General features: G+C 39.0%; 1 protein-coding gene across 3 annotated transcripts in view; it reads right to left on the bottom strand.

Moving 5' to 3' along the window:
- Window positions 1-17,961, bottom strand: part of CUBN (cubilin) — a 143,988-nt gene that overhangs the window by 60,118 nt on the left and 65,909 nt on the right. For all 3 annotated transcript variants that reach the window (XM_064408815.1, XM_064408805.1, XM_064408824.1), the window contains exons 30-34: window positions 11,997-12,171; window positions 10,224-10,405; window positions 4,929-5,085; window positions 3,125-3,241; window positions 741-854 (exon numbers count right to left, since the gene is read on the bottom strand). In XM_064408815.1, the coding sequence (XP_064264885.1) occupies window positions 741-854; window positions 3,125-3,241; window positions 4,929-5,085; window positions 10,224-10,405; window positions 11,997-12,171 (745 nt within the window). The remainder of the gene's footprint in view (window positions 1-740; window positions 855-3,124; window positions 3,242-4,928; window positions 5,086-10,223; window positions 10,406-11,996; window positions 12,172-17,961) is intronic.

Raw genomic sequence — 17,961 nt, 5'->3', positions numbered from 1 at the left:
AGCGAAAGCCAAGGATGAGACACAAAATGGATTCTGCTCCTAGTTGCAAACCATTTAAACTGACTGCAGCCCAACTCCTGACAAAGGAGCATGTACAAAAGTAAAGTAAGGGAGAACATAATAAGACAGCAATTTTCTGAATTTTCCAGGAAATAAGTAGAGACAGCCCTAGGGATACAAGGAGATTTGGGACCACCCTGTGACCAGGGCTGGGAATTTTGCTGCTTCAGGCTGCTCCTGGCACTTGAAGGGGATGGTACTGTCCAGAGAAGTCAGAAGAAAGCTATCAAAAACTTAGGAAAGTGCAGAGCTTTCCATGGTTTGACAAAAACCCATTTTCTGTTCCCAGAAGTCTTCAGCTTCCTTACCTGTGTTTAGCAAGGACTGTACTTATTTGCTGTGCTTGTGAGTTATGTTATGTTTTTGTGCAGTTAAGTGGAAATTTGGTTTCAGCTGAATTGCTTGGTTCCCAATATTGTTCCAGTGAGGAGGAAGGAAAAGGCAGCTGGAGTCAACACCATACTGCAGGTTAGTAGGAGCATAGTCAGAGCCTGGGAGGACTCTGCTGTTCACACTGAAGACTTATTCTCCATTCTCAATTTCCTCTGGCCAGAGAGGCCAAGGAGATTCTGTTATCAAATAAAATCCATGGAGCAGGAGACCATGAACAGAAAACCTTCTCCTGCTTAGTCTGGGTGTAGTTCTATATATGTGAAATACATGCAGGAAAGGTACAATACCTTGAAGAGGAGCCTCATAGTTATTCCCATCCAAAATCTCCACAAAATCCGTTGTACAGTTTTGTCCATTTTTTTCAATATCAAAGTCAGTGAACGAAAGTGTGACATGGTTGACTGGCAAGAGCAAAGAGTAAAAAATTAGGAAGAAGTTAGCAACTTCACAGAGAACTATTTACATGTAAACAAATGTTATTTTTTTTCCCCTGAAGTCAATCAGTCCCCATAAAGCGTATCTGAAGTAGTTTTTTTCATTATATATTGAATGAATTTGATTTAAGTGCATTAACTTTTAGTGCAAAGGTCCTGGTAAATGCCTTCAGTACCTTTCAGTACTTTCTAGCTCAATCAACATTAGAAGGAGAGGATTTAGCATATACACATGGATCTGAGTTTCCTTGTTTCTGAACAACTTCATTATACTGAAAAAAATAGCAAATAAAACATGGAAAATCTACAGACTTTCAGAAACAAAACTTATTTCCACACACCCATGACCTGCTGTCCCTTTGCAATCTATACCATAGATCTGCGCAAATGTGCCCTGCTCCAGGCTTAGAAAGAGCCACTTCTGTCATCATATTGCAACATTCCATACTCATCAATTGGACTGGTCAAAGGATCATTAACTACCCTCAGCTGTACTTGTACAGAATTGGATTTTCCACACTCTTGGTCTGCAGGCTATATTATGAAAAAGAGGATTTCTGATTCAGGGTATTTTTGACTCTCCTACTACTCTTGCTTGTCTGATATAAACAAAGGTGAAGTCACAGCTGGCAGAAGAGAAGCTGTCCTTGACACCAGTCTGGGACAGTAGCTATTATTGGCCTTAGGGTTCCATGCAGTTTGAGTGGGTCAGAAAGAGTCTCATGATTTAGATGATAACTAAGTTTTCTCCCACACTGACCAAACTGAATTTGACACAAATATTTAGCTTCTCCCTGGGCCCCACTTAATTGGCTTGAATAAGCTGAAATGACAGCCTAGGCTGCATTCAGCAGGGTGCCCTGACTGGCATTCAGCTGCAGACACATGCCCCACACTCCTTTGTATCCCGCCTGGTCAATCAATTACAGCTATCAATGCAGGTCCTCAGGATACACAGCAAAAAGGAAAAACACAGTGGGTGGCCAGAGCAGGAGACTTGTTGGCCTTCCCAGTAAAAGCAGAGCAGGATCTCTGCTGTGGCCTGCCATTGGATAAATCTATCAGATTTATCCAATGACAATGCAATGTATGCATGCTATTTATTTATGTAATACCATAAATAAATAGCATTACATATGGTGTAATGAAACCACGTGCAGCTGTAACGTGAGGCATGGGCTGGTCCTGCTGGTAAGTGGAGGAAGTCACTGCTTCTCATACAGCATTTTTATGGTCTCTCATACTCATGTAATTCAGGAAACAGCAGTCATGTATGGATTTTCAATATGAATCCAGGGAAAGTTTGTCTTTAAAAATAAATGTTGTATAGGTTATGAACAGCTCAGATGATGTCCTTTTCATGGACATCCTATTTGCATAAGTAACTATGCTTAAAAAAGAATTCCTTATCTTCTGATTTATGTCTTGGTATTTTCTTGGCAAACTGATAATTGTTTTATAAACTCGCAAAATAAACTTAGAAATATGATTAAAACATTCTAGGATTTTAACAACAATGTCTAAATATGATATGTACAACATGAAGTGGAATAGTTGCTATTTAAAATTAGGATATCAGGACACTGTTATGGGATTTAACACATACAAATTATATTTAGGAATCTTATACAATGTAAAGGTAATAGAGGGTAGTAGAGGTAGTAGCAGTATCTGATGGAAAATATTCGATGTTTTATGGTCAATCATAAGTCTGTGTAAAATTATTAATAGCTGAGAGTGTATCTATGCACATAACAACAGTTTATTTATATATTTTTGTTTGTATTTGAAATTGAAATTTCTGTGTACCTTTTCTCATTATTCAATCTAATTTTTTTAATGTTAACAGCACAGATTTCATATAACACAACTCCAGGTTGAAAACTCCTGACCAAAATAAGGTCAGCTAAATACAAGTGCTTTAATTATACATAAACCCTTAGATTTTCTCACAAATTAATCCAACTTCACATAGTATTCAACACCTCATTTATAATTGTAACACTTGGGTCACAGTAAATTGGCTAAGATGACAAAGTTGTGAATTGTTTTCCTCACTATGCACTTAATCTTTTACAGAGAAATCTGACTTGTGACAGATTGGGAGAGCCACACTCACAGCTACCAGGAAGCAGAACTTCCTAAAGAAATAAAGGAGGAATTTTGCATTGTTATTACAGAAAAGAAGATGAGGATGTTAGTCATCCCAACTAACTATAAAAGATGTTTTTACTTACATGGTTCCTGAGCCTGAATAATCCAGCTGCAGTTCTGATTGTTTGGGTATTTGGCAGGATACAGAGGAGAGGAAATTGCTGCCCCAACTGAATCTGACTCTATGAAACTTCCACATGCTTTAGAACGAAACACAAAAACATAGATATATATATATAAATATTTATATATACAAATCACCTTGCTTAGATTCTGTAGTGAAAATGAATGCATTAATTGTAAAAAGGTACATCAGCTTGAAATTAGGATAAAATTTGTAATAGTATTTAATCAGAGGAAGAGACTTAAGGATTAGTTCCCAGCACTGGCTGCACTTTGTTGGCCACATGCCATGCTGCACCTGGCTGAGCATCTGCAAGAAGCCAGAGTGACTTTAGACCCAATAGTTTCCATCTCTTCATAGCCCAGAAGAGACACTTTGGGGCCAAAATAACTTGGTTTAAGGGTAGTGCAATACACCCATTTCTCTGGTTGTTTGTTTATGTTGGCAGCTAAGAAGAAAAACATCATAAGTAACTGTTCACAACTTTCCAGCACCCAAGGGTGGCTCCACATTGCATTGGCAGGATCCTCTTGTGAGCTGTGTCAGCAAAACTGCAATTGTGTGAGGTGTTGCACACACTAGAGCTTAACTGACTGCAGAACTTTGGCTGACAGTGCTGAGTGCTGCCATGCCTCATCTCTAAGCTCACTGAGCTCATAAACTGCCCAGGTCAGAGTTTAACACATGCCTGCTTTAAACTGCTGGGTGAGGAGGTGAGTACTGGAGAGTGAGGCTCATTTATTGTGCTGTGCTGCTTAAAACACCAAACAAAAGATGGGATTTTGTTAACTGAGTTTTCTCAGGAAGAGGGAAGCTGGGTTGATAACATCTTAGGCAGGGAGCACTCACTCACCAGACAAGGTTTGTGCAGTACTGAATCTAGTAAATGTGTACTGAGAAAGATGAACAGTTTAGGCTCTCAGAGCTGTTAGCCAGAAATACCTAATTAGGTACCTAACTAGTACCTCAGTAACTGGGGTTTTTAAGGTTTTTGTTGAAAAATAAAAAATCCTAATTTTCTTTATAATTTTTCACAATATTTTCAAGAAAGAAACATTTCTGGGAAAAGCAATAATTTATAGTGAAAAGAATCCTGAGATGAAAATGAGAGAAACTGATTTTCTCTGCAAAAATTAAATGTCTGTATCTTGGGGGAAAACTGTTTCCCAAATTATTGAGAAAAGTAAAAGCAAATCACCAGGTATCAAATACTATGTAACTTCATGAAAAAAGTCTGCCCAGTTGGCGTCATTTTTCATTAGAAAGGAAACCATGTAAAATACCAATTAGTCTACCACAAATTGGATAGTTGATGTTTGGCAGGGTATGCAGGCATGAATCCATGGACTTCATCAACAGCACCACACAGCACTCTTTTATAGCTTTTCAGATTCATGCGCATGGATGGACATATAAAATGTTATTTTGTCACTAGGTCTGTAGAAACTGCCAGTTGCACATTTTTCTCAGGACAGTTATGGACAGCTAAGCCTCAAGGGAGGAAGAATAAGAGGTAGCTGATGTGTGCTAGATGCCTTGCTATAAAAAGTATGGTTTATTTTTTCCCAGTTTAAGAATCTAAGTTGATCCTTGGACTTTAAAGTCTTTTATCTATAATTTGGAAAATTTTGTTCCTGGTAAAGATACACACTGGTATGCTGCATGAGTAGAAATGACACTTTCCATTATCAACTGTGCTAAAAGACTGTCAGCTATACAGTGGTGATGACATAAATATGCATTAATGTAAATGATGAAATTACCCTCAGTGAAGCGAGCACTGAAGCCCCTGTGCTGGATGCTTGCATCAGAATGCATTCTGATGTACATCAGGTTCTTGGAGGATGTGATAGGAGGAGGATGCTCTGTTCCACAGAGTTTTTTAAGAAGTGGTGCTTCATTGTTAGGACCATCAAATACCTGTTATGAAAAGATCAAATGAAATACTTGGTTTCAATGGGAATAGTGAGAAGACTTTAATTTAATTCCCTCTCTTATGTTTCATAAATTTTGATCATTACGTAGTCTTGCTATGGGCAGTGCAAACAAACTGTACTTTGCCTATCTTAAGTGGCAATTTCCAAAAAATGCATATATTTCAAGTTGAAGTTACTGTGACCCTTGTAACTAAATGTCAAAAAAATGCCCCAAGTAAACACCTTTCACGTGTATTGGGTATTGAAACAACACTCATTTAACAATCCAGATATCCCCATATATTTGCTAATGGTTTTTGTTAATGGCTACCACGAGCTCCTGTGCAGATTTCATTCAGTTAAACCCTACATCTTGTCTCAGTAAAGATTTCTAAACTGGCCCTAACATGCAACTGTATCAGTGACTCTGGATAAAGGATCACTAGGATTATGGTTTTAAGATCCAGCATCAAGGATCAGAGTTCTATATCTATATTTTATAAAAGCTTCAGAGTGCTGAATTACACACATATACATTAAGTGCTATTTAAGAAAAGGGTAAAGAAAAGTTAAAAAAAAAAGGAGGAAGAAAGTAGAAATGTTTACAAAACTTCACTTTTAATTTTACCACAAAAGGCTTCCTTCCCTTTTTTTCCCCCTACAGCTGATAATTTTGTTTCCTTCCTGTTTCACAATCAGGAAGAGAAGGACAGAGAATTTAGAACCAATGAGTTCATAATTTAAGTAACATCAAAATTTTGACAAGAGAAAGTAGAGAGAGAGAAGAATGGCCACAGTCTCAGTCCCTCGTTAATCATTCCTAGCACTCCAGCAGAAGTGATTTGTTGCTGCTGTGTCTGGAGCCATGGGGCAGTCTCAGAAGTGCCTGCTTTCAGCAGTACAGAGCACTGGAGCTCCCCACACTGTTGCATGACCACAGAGCCTTTTGGCTGCAACAGCAGATGAATTCAGTTCCTGTTTCAGCATTAACATCCTGCCCAGCCATAGGCACATCATTCAATACAGTGGAGAAAAATATGGATTAAAATATGCATAGGAGCACCCAAAAATGGAGCCAGGATGCTAAAAGTTATATAAAAGCTATACAAATGCCATCAAATTAGAAGACGTACTTTTTATTGAGAATATCTTCCTTTACTTCAAAATGCCTCACATTCTTGCAAGTCTGTGCAAGGCAGCACCAATGAATTAGAAATTTTTAACTAGACTGTGTAACACAATGCAATGTTTCTGCCTCCAGTATTGAAAGGCTTTTGAACAGACTAGTGAAAAAACCAAAAAACCAGCAGCTGAGAGAAAGATGACCTGTCTCAAATAAACCTCAGAGCTAAGAAACAAGGGACAAAACTGCTGCTTAATCCTCTGACATACCCTACATAGTCAATGCTGTACTCATGAATTAAACATTTGCCTGTGATTCTGTGAACACTAGCTAGCTGTGTGGGATCTTGTGATGGAGCATTAAGTCTGCAACGCCTGTTAAAATGAGTACCTGGTAAAGACACCCAAAAACATCCATCCATTCAACCTTTTCTTCTCTCTTGGCAGCCTGCCACAATCACCCTTTAATACACAGTGTGCAGTGTTTATTCTTCCTCTGCACATATATTCTGTATATAAATCAGATGGCCTGGAGTTCAAAACCACAAACCATGGAATGTGGGGGCAAAAAATAACCCTTAGGAATTAAACAGTGTCTTTCCCCAGGCAGTGGTGAGAGGATTTTTTCTGAGAAGAAGCATTGCATTGACAGGGCATAGAGAGAGGGCCTGACTACTCATGGTAAAATGCTGGCTTTGATCTGCGTGAGCTGCCCATCCAGCTAAGGATACAACCAGGAGGATTTCAGGCTTGCAGTTAGATCAGAAACCACAATATTCACACACTAGTTCAGGAAAGAGTTGAGTCTCTGCAGTTTCACAAAGTTATTTTAAAAACATTTGAGAAATGCATTTTTGTGGCTGCAGAGCTAAGGAAAAACAATGCATCTGCTTACTTAAAAGCCAAGTTTTCAGTTGCATTGTGCATAGCAGCAATTCCCTTTCCACAGTGAACATAACTGAGCGACTCATTGCCTTCTTCTTCAAATGTGTCCTGAATTTTGCACATAGACATGACAAAAAGATGTCAATTTTTGTCTTCTGAGCCAAAAAAACTCCACATTTTTCTGACTGTTCTCTCTTGAAAGATCCTCTTTGCCAGCACCTGGAATAAATGAATTCATACCTCCTCTCTATCTCCCAGAAGCTTACATTTCTATATTCCTGTGTTTTACTTGTTAGACTGCAACAGGAAAGGAAAAAAACCAACATTTACTTAATCAAACTCACTGGACGGAATAAGCTATTTCTCACTCCCCTTTTCAGGACATTGTGCTACTGTCTTCTGAGCCATGTTCTCCTCCAGTCTCCAAATACTTGAAACTCTTGCTGACCTGAGCTCCTGGCATAGCATCAGATACATTATTGGCTAAACACAGTCCAAAAATGCAGCAATTGGTGCATTCACAATTTCTTTCTGTCCATTTTCCTTCAAATAAACAAATTTTTTGTGAGTCACACTCTCCCGACAGAAGTACACAGGGGTGGGTACACAGAGAGGAATTGAAAATTTATTCAAGTATGGTGACAATGACAACAAAAGACTCTTCTCAAAGATCTTATGCTTTCTACATAATACAACTGAGTTAGACTTGAGATTAGAGAAAGGCTATACACCCTCATTTAACAGATGAAGAAATGGTCATCTGTTCTCAGAACAAATAAGAAGGAAAACTGAGATGCAGAAGCAGAGGACTCAACTAAATTTAGAATCCTAAACTAAATATGTGCTCTCTGCATTCCCTCCATTGGCTCTAGAGGGAGCTCAGGGCAGTTATCCCATGATTTACCATCACAGGCTCAGAATACATTTGGCTGAACCTAGATCTGTGCTCAGATTCACATCTGAAATCACTGACCTGAACAGAAAAATGCACCAGGCTTTATGGAGTTGCAGCATAGCCAAGAAGCAGCAGACAGAAATATTTTCCCCCCTCCCACTTTGCTCACATAACACACGTGCAATGGAAAACCTTAGAGGAAAAAATATGTTTTCATGTGTTCCCCATAGAGAGGAATTTATGGGAGAAATATTTGAAAAAAAAATCTTGAGTCATAATGCAGGGAAAAATGAGTGGATCTAGAGCGGGGAGGGTGAAGGAAAAGACCATTGGTACACTTGAGGGTGGAGGGAAGCCCAAGAGAACTCACAGAGCAAATAAAATCCCTACAGATAAGTAAAAATTCAAGAAACAGAAAAGGGTGGAACCTCCTGTGCTACTCATACATGGTAGCTGTTCCTCTATTATGGAGAGAAAAACAACCCACCTGCTTCCTTAGCTGCCTGTATTTTCCATTTACACAGCTTTTGGAATGCAATTCCTAAACCATTCACAGTCAGACATCTACTTATATTTTCCAGCCATTCTCTGTCCCCTCACTCTGTTCTCCTATGTGTGAGGCATATAGCAAGTCTCGAAACAAGGTGAACACAAATCACATCTAGGTGTTGGCAACAAGTGATTCTCCCATTATTGGCATACTAGGAGTGAAGGAAACCTCATTTACCCTTTTCTTGCCCTGCTGGTTCCCTTACATGAGCTCTTACTCTTAAGTTCCCTTACTGAAAAACTCTACCTCATACACCAAGACCTCAGATCCCTTTTTGATCTCTTGGCTTCAAACCAGCACTCCCCCTCATCAATTTTCAAACCACACTCTGCTTTTTGGGCAGTGATTGATTTCTGCATCAAATTTGAATCTCCCGTTGTGTTTACATAGCTGGGGCTAATGGGCAATTCCCTTCTTCAGGACCCCCAAACACCCAAAAAGCAGAAGCAAAAAACAGATACTCCTATAGCTTTGGAGGACAAGGGGGTCACTGCACATGGTCTGCAGACTCTTGTTCACACAAAGAGCTCTGGCACAGCCACCTCCTCTGGCCACTGAGGAAATGACTCTTCTCAATTATTCAAAACTCAGTGTCCTATTCAGCCTGTAAAGGTAGTGGGAGATCTGTGCTTGTAGCTGGAAGGAGCTCATGGAACTGAGCAATCCACAAAGTGCTAAGATACGTGCAAGCATCCCTTGGCATCAGGTCTAGAAGAGAAATTAGAATATCAGGCCTTTTCAGAATTTAGCCCTAAATTTGTGAATGGTTTGTTTGCACTAATACAAAAACAACCATAATGTGTTTCTGTCAGGCACTTTGACTTTCTACTCCTGTGTCATAGCACAGAAGATTTGATCCCCTGATGTAGTTAATAATTTAAATGAAAAGACATAACCATATTTCCTTATGCTTCATAACCAGAAGAAAAAAAAAAAGGAACAGTCATTGTACAAAGACGCTTTGTGGGCAAATGAAATCTTCAGTTCTGCTCAGCAAAATGGGGACACATTTCCTTTTTTTCTAGTTCAGTACAAAAAAGCTTTACGAGGCAATGTTGTTAAAACTGATGCTGTTTTCAAAAGAGTCTCAGCTCCTGCCAAATTGAGTTCTTTGTGAATGACAGTTTATCAAGGAGAGGAAAGCTGGATTTTGGGCTACAGTCACTGTGCTTTATCTGACTAGTACTGATCACACATGCCTTTGTGCTGAGTGAAGTGCAATCTGACATCGAGGGCCAGGATTTCATGTCCCTGCTCCCAAAAGGCCAAGAGGAGACTTGGAGAGTTTTTCGTTGTTGTGCACTTATTGAGCAGCAATTTGAGTTTCTGTGACACTAACAAAAGTTCACAAACCAGCAGCAATGTGAAGCTTTAAAGAGAGCAGTGGGTCTAATGAAGTAATTAAACAGACAGCTGCAGAGCCACCTGAATAAACAGTGCATACATAAAGAAAATCAGTCAGCAACAATTCCCTCTGGATGCAGACTCCCTCTCTCCTGAGTTTGTAGCAGAGTGTGGGCAATCTGCTATATATGTCAGCAGTTCATCCTACGGCTTGGAGCAAGCTATGGCAAACTGCACTATAAATGGGAAAGGGTGTAATCATAATAGTTATCTATGTATGAGGTTATTTTGCAAGAATTTAATTAGACTAATTAAGGAAACCTTTGAAATTTCTTATGTTACTTACTTCAACATTGTCATAGTTACATGAATGGTGATTCTCAATGTCAAAATCCGTGAAATTCAATAGGACTCTGTGGCTGTTGTCAACTTGGATAACCCAGGAACAATCAGTGTTGTTATTATAAGGTTGAGGATAGTTTGGAGAATGGATTTCCCCGCTGGTAGCTTGGAAAATACCACCACAGCCTGAAAAAGACACAATCAGTTTTAATCACAAGCTCTTTTCTTTCATACTTAGTGAGAATCCAGCCCTATTTTTAAACTATGAACACCTCCTTCTTTATTTTTCCTACATGAAGCTTTGTAAGATGAGTGCTACAACAGTTGAAGTGTGCAACAAAGCATTGAAATGTGCAACAAAAATCAATGGAAATTGCTTTTAGGAAAGTATAACATCATTATAATTGAATATGTAAAAACACTGCTCAGAGTAATGCAGCCCCAAACTGGAAGTAGATGTTGTAAAGGCTGAAGCATTAGTGCTGGTATTCCTCTATCCTAAATACTGAAAAAGCAATAGAAAATACTGTTCATATGAATGCCAGGGACCTGACATATGGAGGAAGCAATAACTAGGCTTAGATGAGCATAGGGTGAGAAAATGAGTTTACTGAGAGAGTGGAGAGCTCCTCATTGCTCATGAGCAGTGCAGCAATTGCAAACCTCACATTTTTACTTCTCTACCCATGAAGCTGAGGGCTTCTTGAGGACTCCACCCTCAGGTACTTCTAGTCAGAACAGATCTGATGCTCATGAATATCTAAATAGCCCAGAATGATGAATTCTGTGTGGGAAGTACCAGGGATTTCAACAGGACTAACACAAACAGACTTTTATATCTTCAAAAGAGATGGAGGAGGGAAAAAGAAATACAAGGATAAAAAACCTATAATGTTATTGCATTCTGGTGAGTGGGTATTTTAGAGGCAAGAGGGGGTTGGAGTACAGCAGGCAAGACATTGTAAAGGGATAAGAAAGCTTCAGGGGGCCTAAGTAGAAAAAATAAGCCGCCAGATCTCAAAAGGGATTAATTCAAAGGACTATTGTAGACTCCTTTTACTGAGAAAAAAATCTTGTTCCTTTCTCATAAAACTTGTGAGAGGGGAGAAGTATAAACCTTGACAAACCAATGAAGCAGTGTGCTTAATCAAGCAAAATTGCAAGAATTAAAATTTGTCTCTCATCACTTTTCATTGCAATTATTTTCCAATAATTGGCTTTTTTATAAGAACTCCCATGTAGAGACATGGTGGAGTCTTTTAAGCATATCTCTTCTTCTTGTGGTTACCAGTAAGGCTATGAACTAATAATCACACTGGGGGATGTATAAACCTTATGGAGATCAAGTATTTGCTAATCACTCCAAATATTTTTGGGCTCCAGTCCACTGAGTCCTTCAAGCTAGTGTTCTCAGCTATTTTTCAGTTTAACATTTAAAATCAAAAGCACCATTCAGTGAATAAAAGACTCTGTATGGATAAGTGGGTGGGAAGAAGTGGTAGCAAGTAAAATCCTTTGCTCGTTGCAGGAATGTCTTCATTAATTATGTAGAGAAGAAACAAAAACAAAATACATCAATAGGCCTAGATTTCACATAATTAGACAATTTTTAACTCTGTGTGTTTTTCAGCAACTCTTAGTGTTACCAAATTCAGTACCACCCAAATTCTCTTTCAGCTTTCAGTCCTCTGCTGTTTGACTACTTTGACTGCTTGCATGGCTGATCCTCAATTCTCAGACTTCCTGAATTTCTCCTGATAATAATCAGTATACTCACCACCTGGATTTTCTTGCCAGGAGGCATTAAAACCTTTCCCTGTCCCTGCTGCATCTGTCTCGAAACGGACAATGGCTGAATTGCCAGTGGTGGAGACTCGCAGTGGGTTCTGTGCTGATCTTGAAACACACAGCTGGGCTAGCCTTGGAGAGTGGAAATCTGGGCCACCAAAGACCTAAAAGTGGAAGAAATATTGTCAAAGTTTTCCAAAGAGAGTACCTGTCACAGAGAGTACATAAGAACTGTTTAGTTTTCAGGAGGAAACGCCCCCCCACCCCCCATCTATAAGTATTAAAAATAATTCAACATTTTAAAATGTAAATCAGCTAATAGTGTTTTTCTCTGCAGACTTTGTTGGTACCTGAACCACCTGTACAAACCAAGTATAAAATTCTAGATGATTTGAGAACAGCCTTGCATTAAATAGAATTTTCTGTTTTGGGGGACTTGGCCAGATTCTTCTTCCCTTTCCCTCCAGAATTAGCACCTTGTTTCTTTGGGCATACAAACCTTTTTTTTTTCTTTTTTTTTCTTTTTCTTTTTTTTTTTTTATGCTTGTGCAAAAAAACTGCTTCTTTTTGCAGAAACCTGTGCTGATGACTTGTACCACTGATATCTAGAGGCATAGTTAAAGACGATTTTTAAACTGGGGACAGATTTCATAATTCCTTCTGATAAAAAACATTGCAACTTTATTTACTTCAAGGTAGCATAAATATCCAAAATACTGGATTTGGGTCAAGTAAGCTACATTTTAATAATGTTCTTTGGAAGCAAGGATATATAGCATACATATTTGCCACAAAAGATGGGTTTTGGCCTTTAAGAGTAATTGTTTCCTACTTAGAAGAGTGTTCCTCAGGCAGTCATAAACTTAAGCATCAGCAGTATTATGTACTTACAATGCATTTTTAAACCAAGTGAAGTGAATTATGTGGCAGTGCTGAAGCCCTGTTAACCCTGTTTCTTGTTTTCCAGAAGGGATGTAGGATTTTAGTTTGAACCTGTTTGTAACTGGTGGAACTGGCTCACCTTCCCTAGTCTTCCCTGTCAAAGCTGAAGAAAACACACATGCTCAGGGCAATTTCCAATTGACAATGTGATTTTGATGCCTGAAGCCCTCAATGATTGGATTTTCTTGGCTTCGTCATGCTAATGAAATGGCACCTGATACTAACAGCCTACAACCTTCACTGTACGTGCCTGGCAGGACTGCAGCTGCAAAAGTCAGCTTGGCAGTAACCTTGGATGTGAAAACTATAAAAGAGATACATCAAATAAAGAATGTCCTCCTGTCTTTCAGCAATTGAACAATTAACAGAAAAATTCTAATTCTATAAGTATGCTTATTGTTATGTATAAATCCTAAAATTAAACTAGGTAACATCAAGTTCTAACAACAAAAAAACCCCAGCAAAGCAAAACAACAACAAAAGCAAACAAACAAACAAAACCCACCCAAAAGCAGAGAAAAGTAATATAAGGAAACAAATCCCATCAGAATTTTCCAACAGTAGCACCTCAAGTCCACTCCAAAAATTAATAATTTGGTAAACATCAAAAAAGTTTAAAAAAATAGTCTATGCATCTTTCTCAGAAAGTGACAGTAAGACAGTTAGAAACAGCTTTATATGTGTCTTTTTTTCCTATGATCACTTCAAGATGAGAGGAAACTCAATATTTTAATAAGCTCTGTCAGACACTTTTAAACCCCAGAAGTAGTTTGGGTTCTCTCCAAGGTAAATATCTGAGCAAGTCTAACAAAGAGCTGAGCTAGTCCCCCCACATTCAGGGCTAAGTGTACTGTGTTGTTACATAATTTGATTAATTGTGTGCTCACTAACTACTTAGGGGGCCTGACACTGCTGTGATGTTAGAGACATAAGAGAAATTTGTTTTAACCGGAAAAAAATTTCAGTGACTCCAGGTTAATGTGAGACCTCAGGAACCGAAGCTTGCTTCTCCAGAAGAAATAAGGAATTAATTTTTCTATAAACATCATAGTCAGTTAGATGTTCAAAAGGCAGTATTTTGCTTTGGTGGCTGATAACACAGGCTTAATAGGTTTAACATTTTTATTTTGACTGAGATAGCACTTTTTTGCATTCTGCAGAGAGGCTGCATGACTTGAATGGATAATGGCTGCTCTGTCCAATCGATCGTCTCAAGGCATTCAAAAGAAGTCAGTATGGATGAAATCACAGCTCAGATTCAGAATCTATAATGAAGCTGTCAGGATCTGGGGAAGAAGCCTGTTTGTCTGCTGGAAGCTCAGTGTCTTCAGAAAAATCTTACTGCTTGGCTGCTTGTGAGGCCCAGTGACTGCTGCATTTGTCAGAAGTCTGTTCAAATATGAATTTTAAAATGTGTTTGTGGTACATTCCCTGAGTCAGAGCCACAGCACGAGCTCTAGCAGGAACAGATGCTCTTAATCATCTAAACCAGCCTGGGGAAGCTATGTGGCAAGGAAACGGCAGGAGTTTCTAATATGCATCTAATAAGTCTCACGGTCCATCCTCTCATATCATCCCTGGTGCTCCTGGGGCTGTCTGCCCCATGGGCAAGGGAACCAAACCCAGCTCTGACAGAAACCCTGCTGATTTCTGCAGCATTTCCTCAGAAATTAACTTCACCAAGCCAAACACTTCAAACTGACCTATTGGGAAAGAATTAAGGATGGGGGAGAAATACTGATGGAAATCTGAAGTTTGTGGGTCTCCTTTACATTGTTAACTGTTCAGCAACAGCTTCTGCACAGTTTCAAAATAAAAGGCATGCTCCTCATAGTTATGAGTGTATTTTCTTGTCTCCTTTAGGCCAGTTCAATTAATCAGATGCTTTCATAAAGGCTGGAATAAAAACAAGTTTGAGTGTTTCCATGACAAAAAACAATAAAATATTACATTTGGCTACAAAGAGAAAAACCAATAGTTACCACATGAAAAAAAGAAGAGGGAAAAGAGAATGGATGGAAAGAATGAATTCAAGGGTGTGGTTCATAAAGAGTGATAGGATGTCTAAGCTGAAAAAAAAAAAAAACATCTAGTCTGACCAGAGTATCTGATCCAAAGATAAAGTGATATTGGATCTCATAGCAGGGCTGCAGGACACTGCCATAAAGCCCATGGGTTTAATCTGTTCTTATCATTTGCTTCTGCCCCATTAGCTCCATTAAATGTTAACAGTCAGCATTCCAGAGTTATGAGCAACAGAAAACTGTTTTTATGCGGTTGGTCACCCTCATGACACAGATTTTCTGGGAATAACACTGATGCCTGCCCAAATATAACTTCCAGCAAAGAGAGAACCTGGCTTCGACAGAGAATTAAGAATAGTGGTAATACCTGGTGTTTCTATTTAAATGAAAACACCAGAGCATCTGACTTGGAAGTGAAATAGATTGACAGTCTTCCCTCCTTTTCTGCTCAGGGCTACATCTTGCTGAGGCAGAATATATTTATAGTTTGTAAAAATCTGGTCCATGATAAAGGAGAAGATGTCATCATTTATGTGTCATAATTTATTCAAAGCAGGCATGGTAATTTTTTCTCTATGAATGTAACGTCAATAGAAGCCATTAAAAAATTATTTCAATTATTGTATTGTGTCCAAAATAATGTCTTCTATTTCCATGAAACATTTCTAGAAATATCTTTAAGAACAATTTAAATTTCCTTTCTAGATGTTTATAAAGGGAACAGAATTTCATGGGGAAGAAAAAAAGACAGACTGCAACAGTGCCATAAGAGAAACAAGGAGAAAGGTTAAAGGAGAATGCATCAAACCTTGAGCCATGGGGATAATCTGAAGGTTTCGCATAAAAAAAAATAAAAATAATGTAACTATTATTGCACAGTTTTGGTGAAACATATGGCAGTCCTGCGATACTGACATGGAAATGACAGCTTGTTTAAGAGGCATTGTCAAAGGAAAGGGAAGGGAGATGCTGCCTTTTACAAGAGCAAGTATGCTTCAGACAAATGTGCAAGGGTGAAATATTCAAGAAACTTTGGTATAAAAATGAAGTTAGCAACAAAGGTGTTGCAATGAGAAATATCTCAGCATTTTCCTAAATTCACTGCCAGGTCAAAGGGATGAGGGTGTTCCTAAGCAAAAGCTAAATGCCTCCAGGAGAGGAAGTTTTGCGGTTGCTGGGAAATATTCATTACAGGACATCTTATTTCAGGTACCAGACTGAATGGGACATGGAGGGACAGCAGACCTACTTCAGTACTGATTTTGACTTCCTATTAAAACTGGAAAATTGTCTGATGTCAAAGAAAGCAGGAAGCAGTAGAACTTAGTACTCAGAGATAAGGGAAATGTGAAATCAGGAGAATAACCATGAGAAAAATTAGACTTCAAACCCCAAAGATACACAGGATACTTTTGGGAAGATAATGTGAGAGTGAAAGATCTTTGGAACCTTAGTGATCATGGTATCAAAAGCACACCCATAACCTTTTTTTTTAACATCCTGCAAACTTAAATGCATGCTTGGTTTTCTGCTTGGACAGACATAGAAACCACAGGAAAGAAGGTGGCAAGATAAAGCAGCTTCTGAAAATGGCTAGCCATGTTCCTTTTTTCCCCCCACTAAATCTGAGTCATGCTTGCTCTGCTCAGTCTATGTCAATCATGGTATGAATGAATTTTATAACAAAAGCAAGAAAATATCTATGTGGCAAGGTACACAAAGCTCCACTGCGTGCCTGCAGCTTGGCAAGGGAAGTTCTATGCTGCCACACAGGACCTTTGATCAGGCACTAAGACATGAACCAATTTTCCCCTGTAAGTTGATTTATGTTAGATTATCTGCCAGCAGATCAGAGGCAGGTGTTGGGAACTGGATGAACCAAGATCAGGAGACAAGTAACTCAAAGCATGCCAATTCTGAGGGCAGGAAGGCAGGGGAGTTCAAGCAGCAAGGTGAGCATCTGTGCAGATGAATCAGTATGGTTGGAATGAAGCAAAACATAGCAACTAAGCTGCAAATGGCAAAAAAAGATACCTGAAACCTAAGGTGAATACCTTGCTCAGGAACACAGAGCAGTAAACTGCAGGGTCCTGTTAAACAATGTCTTTAAGCAGTCGGTGTCTGGCAACCCACTCAACTGGTTTTAGGCCTTCCCCGTCAAAAAGTTCTCAAACAAATGCTTGCCAGCCATCTGTACTCTTGCTGGATCATGATAGCTCCTGAGCAACCATCTGCAGATGTAGGTATTGCCCTTGGACTATTCAAGAAATGGTCATCCACAGCAAATTTGGATTTGGAGGCTGTTTAATGGATTCCTCTGGGCAACAGAGGCATAATGGAAGTTTATAGGCAGATTACCTTCAGTCAGGTAATTCTGGGCACAAAGAACAATGAAGATGCAATACAACAGACTTCATCAATACCCAAACCAGCCAGTACAGGTCACCTACTCACAGTCCCTGGTGTCAGCAATGTGGCATACAGGTATACTTGCCAATGCTACTGATGGAGAATGCATGGAACAACTTCCTTACACTCAGATCCTACAGAAGTTAGAATGTGGGAATGGGAAGCAGAGCATAAGTGTGGGTGCTGGACAGACAGTTGTCTAAATGTATGCTGTATCACATCACCCAGAAGAGGAGAAGAAAGGCTAGAGCAGAGCGGTACAAGTTCTCTTAATCAGTCTTTTGCATTCATTACAAAAACATTGACAAAAAGTCACAACAAGTGTACCTCCACTGGTGATCTCAAATGTCTCCAGTGAGAGCAGTTTAAAAGTCTATAATTCTAAAGTTCTTCCCTAAATTATTTTTCTGTCCTTTCTTCCTGTACTGGAAATCTATTCAACTCTGTTAGTGAGAATGGTCACCGGGTTGCTTACCAACATGAGTGAAAAGAAGTCATATATAAAGGGTCATTCAGTCTTATGAATCTGTTAAAGGTCAGAACATCCTTAGATAGGCCCCTTTTCTCCTTTTTCCACCA

Source organism: Passer domesticus, chromosome 1 (assembly GCF_036417665.1).
Source record: "Passer domesticus isolate bPasDom1 chromosome 1, bPasDom1.hap1, whole genome shotgun sequence".
Taxonomy (NCBI): Eukaryota; Metazoa; Chordata; class Aves; order Passeriformes; family Passeridae; genus Passer; species Passer domesticus.
The sequence above is the reverse complement of the archived record's forward strand: the minus strand, read 5'-3'. Positions and strand labels throughout refer to the sequence as shown.